A 6,000-nucleotide genomic window follows, 5' to 3' on the forward strand; every position below is an offset into this window, starting at 1 on the left:
GGGGTGGTAACGTCTCCGTCTCAGATGTCTTGGGTTTAAGGTTTTGTTTGTTTTGACATTTATACACTCACCTTTCTTTTATATTCATACACATAAAGGTGACTTTAAATTGTCCACTAAATATTATTGTTGCTGTTTTTATGTCTTTAATTGAAAGCTTTGGCGATATAAAGGGAGTATTAGAGCTGCAAATGAAAACAGAGTCCGCAAAATTCGATATCCTTTTTACCTCCTTACTGTTTCATTTACACCCTTTTAGAAATTGCCTCAGTAATTACTAAATTCTTCTATTTGTGTTCAAAAAAACTTCATTCCATAGTAATTATAAGAAAAACTCTACATTGATTTTAGCAAATTCAACATCCAAGTAGGAAGAATGGATTTGGATCCGGAAATACCAGGCTGATTATTCATTCTGCATAGGATGTGAGATGTACCAAGTCCTGATCATTGCACTAGTGATAGGTGCTGTGAGTCATGGAACAAGTTTTATAGATGGTGTATCATTAGAACTTGAATTCTTAGAATTGCACACTTTGACTTGACCGAAAGTTATTTTCCATTTTCTGTGAATTAGATACAGGGCGATGTATTTATACATAGCATAGGTACGAATAACTATGAGTACCTATGCTTTAGTTTAGAATTTAATTGGCAGGTATACCTATGCATAATGTTGACGATATCATGTTACCTATACGTATCATGTTCCATTCAGCATTTCTTAAAGCCATTTATTAAATGTCAACTGACATCTCATTCTTGATAAATTACATTTTAAAATCAGTTCTAACTCAATCCAATGATCTAATCAGCTATTTTCCTCTTTGTGTTTCAGATCTAACTGGTCACCATTATGAACCTGAAGATTGGATCTTCATTCAGTATTTCTTAAAGCCATTTATTAAATGTCAACTGACATCTCATTCTTGATAAATTACATTTAAAAATCAGTTCGAACTCAATCCAATGATCTAATCAGCTATTTTCCTCTTTGTGTTTCAGATCTAACTGGTCACCATTATGAACCTGAAGATTGGATCTTCATCCAGAGAATTTGAACCCTCGACCTCTCCGTTCCTAGCCAACGACTCAACCACAGTTCAGTTTTTAGAGTGTTCATAATATTGATGTTTTATCGTATTCGTCATCCATCTCGTGTTTTCCAAACTAAACTTCCCACATCTAACACTATGCTGTCTATAACTCTATTGACAATATTGTAACGCTTTCGATCAAATCAAGTGAAAATCTAATAATTCCTGACATGACATAGGATTAAAATAAAATATTTTGTTCTAATTATGAAAAGTCAATTTTACACGACGCTATCTCATAGGTGAAACCTAAATTCCTATGTAGTAAACCAATAGATAATTTTTTTACCTAAATTAATTTAATAGAAAATTTAACTCATTTCGAGCTAATTCTTTCGTTTTCCTCTCTAATTACATACATTCGGTTATGTATACATTTTCCTTAAATCACCTCTCTCTTTAGATCTGTTCTCTTTTTTTACACAATACCTAATTTAAATTAAAATATTTTTTTTTCATATAATTGTTACCATATTTTGCCATAAATTTAATTTAAAATAGTCCCTTCGTAATCTGTGTGTTTCCATTAGTTTTTTTGTAACGCCAGTGTCGTTCTGTTTTTCACAAATCTAAAATCATTTTTCCCGTGGAAATCTCGCCGATCACCGCGTGTGTTCTAAATCTAACTCCCCCCTCCACGACCCCCCAGCCCCAGTGTTAACCCGGGTGTCCCCGCCCCCGCCGATCTCCCCTCCCCCCCACACAGAATGACCAAGCTCATCTGACAGACCCCCACCCCCGCTCTATGCACCATGGATGTGAAGCATGAGGTTATGTACACGAGTACCTCTAGCTACGCCACCAGTACAAGTCAGAGTAGTCTGGTCACGAACTCCTCGGACGAGATCAAGTCCGAGATGAAGCGGCATAGTCCATGCTATACGGAGACCGAGAGCCGCCCTGGGGGACATGTCCTGTTCCAGGGCATTGTCGGTGTCAAGCGGCTCAGGACGGATGACTGGCTATCAACTAAGAACTCGTTGATATCCTCTAATCCAGTGTCACCGCTCACCACCAGCTCACCGTCCGGTGGAGGAGGGCCTACCTCTACACCGTACAGTGTCATCTCTACCAACGGATACTCCTCACCTACCGAGAGCTATCCGTACAGTCCGAACGAAAAACGTAAGTTCATACATCAATATTTCCTAATAGGTCTGTCACACATTGGAAGCGTAGTAGCGCGTAGTTGCCTGAAAAACTAAACCTATGAAAATGATGGAGTCGCTTACAATGTGCGACGGGCATTAGTCATGTAGTCACTATCCATTTTGATAGCCATCTGTTAAGCTAATGAGGCCTCATGTTCTGTGGTAAGGATGAGGAGCACCCCCTCTTCTGGTCGGGTATCTACAAGTTTTCTACCATGGTAAATTTTACATACCAGAGTTGTCTTGAACCGTGACTCAGAATTGCACTGAGGGGAGATAGTACAGGTGCTGGTTATGTGTTGAGGAAGGGAGGGTACAGGTGTAATATATTGACTTCACCACAAGTGATGTGATGAGGATAGGGGTACACATACATGCGGGTAGTGAGCACAAGTCTCGAAAGTAGCAATGGCAATTAATGAACTAAATTAACCCATGGCACTGTCCCTCGTTCCCTTATTTGAAGAACCACTTAACTTGATGATTCTGAAAAAGTGATGGTTGTTGGAATAAAACATTTCCTGACGTTTCAATGTACCGATCAACTGGACAGAATTAAGCAGAAAGAACCAGCCATAAGGCGATTCCCCTTATGAATGGTTCTTTTCCGCTTAATCCTGTCCAACTGTACTGTTTGGAATCAGTGTATGAAGGAATAAATACTCCTACATCCTAAAAGAAATCTCAAGTTACTCTTCGTGTTGCACAGACAGTCTGGGTTCAAAAAAGCACACATATTGCGACTCAAGTACTTGTGGACATAGGAATGGGTCAAACGCAATCAATAACGTCGCCTCCCCCATAGTGAACTTTAGCAGAAACCGCAATGTCGTGACATCAGAGTCACTGCTAATACTCCTCCACACTATACGTTCAACTTCACTCAGTCTCAACTCTCAACTCTGGATCCTGAAGTTTACGTGGGAACTAACAACCAAGCATGTCAAATGTGCTTGTCTTGTAAAAATTGGAGCTTTCCAATCTTGATGAATACGTAGGACTGAAGAAATAGGTCACTGGGAAAACTAATCCTGTCTACTTTTTCAACTTCTTTATCTATTCTAAGATACAAGATTTATTTAATAGTTATATTTATTTAATCTTTTGATATTGAAGGTTAAATCCTTGTGTATTTTCTTTAATAATAATTCCATCAATAGGTATACTGATTATATACATAATATGTTGGTTTTGCAAGTTACCGTGTTCAGTGTACCTACAAATGATCTTCATCTGACTTAATTTTCCAATGTTGAGTTTTGGATTCAAACTGGAGTGGAGGCTCGTCACTTCGTCAGTTATGAACTGATATTCTTCATTCATTGTTTTATTTCTTGTCAATTCCTCCATTCTCTCAATGCTTCTATTTTCTCTATATCCTTCAATTTACTGACGAATCGAAAACTCTTTTGTTAGAATTTTATGAATGTACCTACCATTTGTACTATCTTCTATGTATATCGCTTCTGAAATAAAGAATGACTGTGATAGCTGGAAGCTGAATTTCATCAATGAACTTCTGTAATAGCTAATAAAAGAAGAAATACTTAATAAGATGAAAGAAGAAGACAAAGAAAAGTGTAGAAGTGATGGCAGTTATGTAAAATATATTTTTACCTTCTTCTTCTTCTTCTTCTTCTTCTTCTCTCTTCTTCTTCTTCTTCTTCTTCTTCTTCTTCTTCTTCTTCTTCTTCTTCTTCTTCTTCTTCTTCTTCTTCTTCTTCCTTGAGGTGCCGTCTCCGTTCCGGAGGTTGGCAAACATCATGGTTATTCTACACGTTATCCATAACGTATAGAAGTATTAGATAACTCTGTGTAGTCTGAAATGGGATGGGAAAAATGCATGATTTTATTGATTCCACTGACTATGTCACTATTCGCACCCAATTTCACCCAAATTTTGATCTCGCGTTTAAGAGTTGGAAGTTTGGAGTCTCCATGAATTTCTTTTTTGCGAATTACAACTCATCAGAACCACCTGATAATAGTGTGCTCTCAGGAAAAGGTGCCCAAGATATTTCAGGCCAGGTTCAGGCTTCATACTTCATAGTCAAAAATCTCTTAAGTTAAAGCCCTTAACAAAATAATAAGAATAAGAATAATAATAGAAAGTAAAAATCTCTTAAGAGTCTTGTATCAGGTTTGGTGCCTCAAAATTCCAAAGCCAAACTCTGACCAAGATTTCGAGAGTCGATATTTCAGGCCACCAGAACAACTCGACCGGAAGCGGTCACACCTAGCAATAGCAACATACCTAAGATTATCCGAACAAAAGACGAAGTGGAATAGAGAAACAAAAGAATTGGGCTGCCAATATAATAGCTACCCATGAAGTTACGGTGGTATATTGTATAGGCATTCTATTATGTAGGAATTGTCGATAGAGCAGACATAGACAGTTGCTAAGTGAGAGCTCCTGGTATTAGGCTTAGCGTCTGGAAGTAATTAGATGTATTGTTGTATGAGGAACTTCCGTAGCTCACTGTGTATGAGACCTGAATGCTGGAAGTCCTGGGTTCATATCCCGGCCAGAGTCGAAGTTAATCCTTGCTATAATCTTGTTATTGCGTTTTGCTTAAATTATTTTAAATTTTAGAAATTGGAAATTTAATTTTCCTTTATCTCTCTCTGTTACAGGTAAGTTATTTCATCGTTAAGATGCAATTGAAACTTTCTTCAAGTTTTTGGGGACGGTGGTAAGTGATGTAAAATAACATTCCGAATCGAAGTTAATCCTTGCTATAATCTTGTTATTGCGTTTTGCTTAAATTATTTTAAATTTTAGAAATTGGAAATTCATTATTTTTTTTTATCTCTCTCTGTTTCAGGTAAGTTATTTCATCGTTAAGATGCAATTGAAACTTTCTTCAAGTTTTTGGGGACGGTGGTAAGTGATGTAAAATAATATTCCGGATCACACCGAATTCTATTCATATACATAAGTACCTAGATATTTAAATCCTCATAGAGTTTGATGTTGTTTCTAATGTTTTCATTCAAAGATGTGGTTGTGTGTTGTCTGACTTTCTGGCATATTTGTGGAATTTCTCCTCCTGGTCTTATAGGGATTTGGCGACATTCCTGTTCAAGCCATACTAACACTGGTATTATACATGCTCTATGCAGGCTATATTAATATTATATGAGACATCTAAGCTACTTATATGAATATTATTAATCATAGGGGACATTGAATTCATTCAAACACATAATGTCCTGAATGAAATCCACAGCAGGCAAACATCCAAAACTGCACTAAACATACATATATTCTCTGTTGACAATTTTATAAATCATTCCTATTTATTTTAGTTCGTAGTCAAAATAATAAGTTCAGGCATTTCTCAGCCATACTGTGTAGCAGACAGGATTATCACCTTGTATACAGGGTGTCTCGAAGGGTTGCGTTGAAAGAGAATGTAGTGTTGCAAATTTCAATGAACACTCTGTATATGCCATTTGTAGTGTTACAAATTGCAATATGAGTTATCTAGGGTGACATAAACGGTGCAACTTGTTACAGAAAATATGAAGAACTAGAAAACATGAGAGCATGTTTATTACGGATTGAGAATGAAAATGACTAGTCTATACGATAATTACATGAGGTGGTAGTTGACATGGTTAAATATGAAACAGACCCTAGTGCTGGAATACCAGTCCCCATAGCCCATAGCTCAGAGGTGTTAGACTCATACTCCGAGGAGTACTCCAAAAATTTAGTAGCTTCCTCAGTCGTGTTCTCAAGGCTG

At 37.1% G+C, this 6,000-nt stretch overlaps 1 protein-coding gene across 2 annotated transcripts in view; it reads left to right on the top strand.

Annotated features, from left to right (window-relative positions):
• Window positions 1–4,973, top strand: part of LOC103505113 — an 83,368-nt gene extending 78,395 nt beyond the window's left edge. For both annotated transcript variants that reach the window (XM_026820489.1, XM_026820490.1), the window contains exons 2-3: window positions 1,006–2,222; window positions 4,886–4,973. In XM_026820489.1, coding sequence (XP_026676290.1) covers window positions 1,850–2,222; window positions 4,886–4,905 — 393 coding nt within the window. In that variant the 5' untranslated portion in view covers window positions 1,006–1,849 and the 3' untranslated portion in view covers window positions 4,906–4,973. The remainder of the gene's footprint in view (window positions 1–1,005; window positions 2,223–4,885) is intronic.
• Window positions 4,974–6,000: the final 1,027 nt, after the last annotated feature.

Source organism: Diaphorina citri, unplaced genomic scaffold (genome assembly GCF_000475195.1).
Source record: "Diaphorina citri unplaced genomic scaffold, Diaci psyllid genome assembly version 1.1 scaffold151, whole genome shotgun sequence".
NCBI lineage: Eukaryota > Metazoa > Arthropoda > Insecta > Hemiptera > Psyllidae > Diaphorina > Diaphorina citri.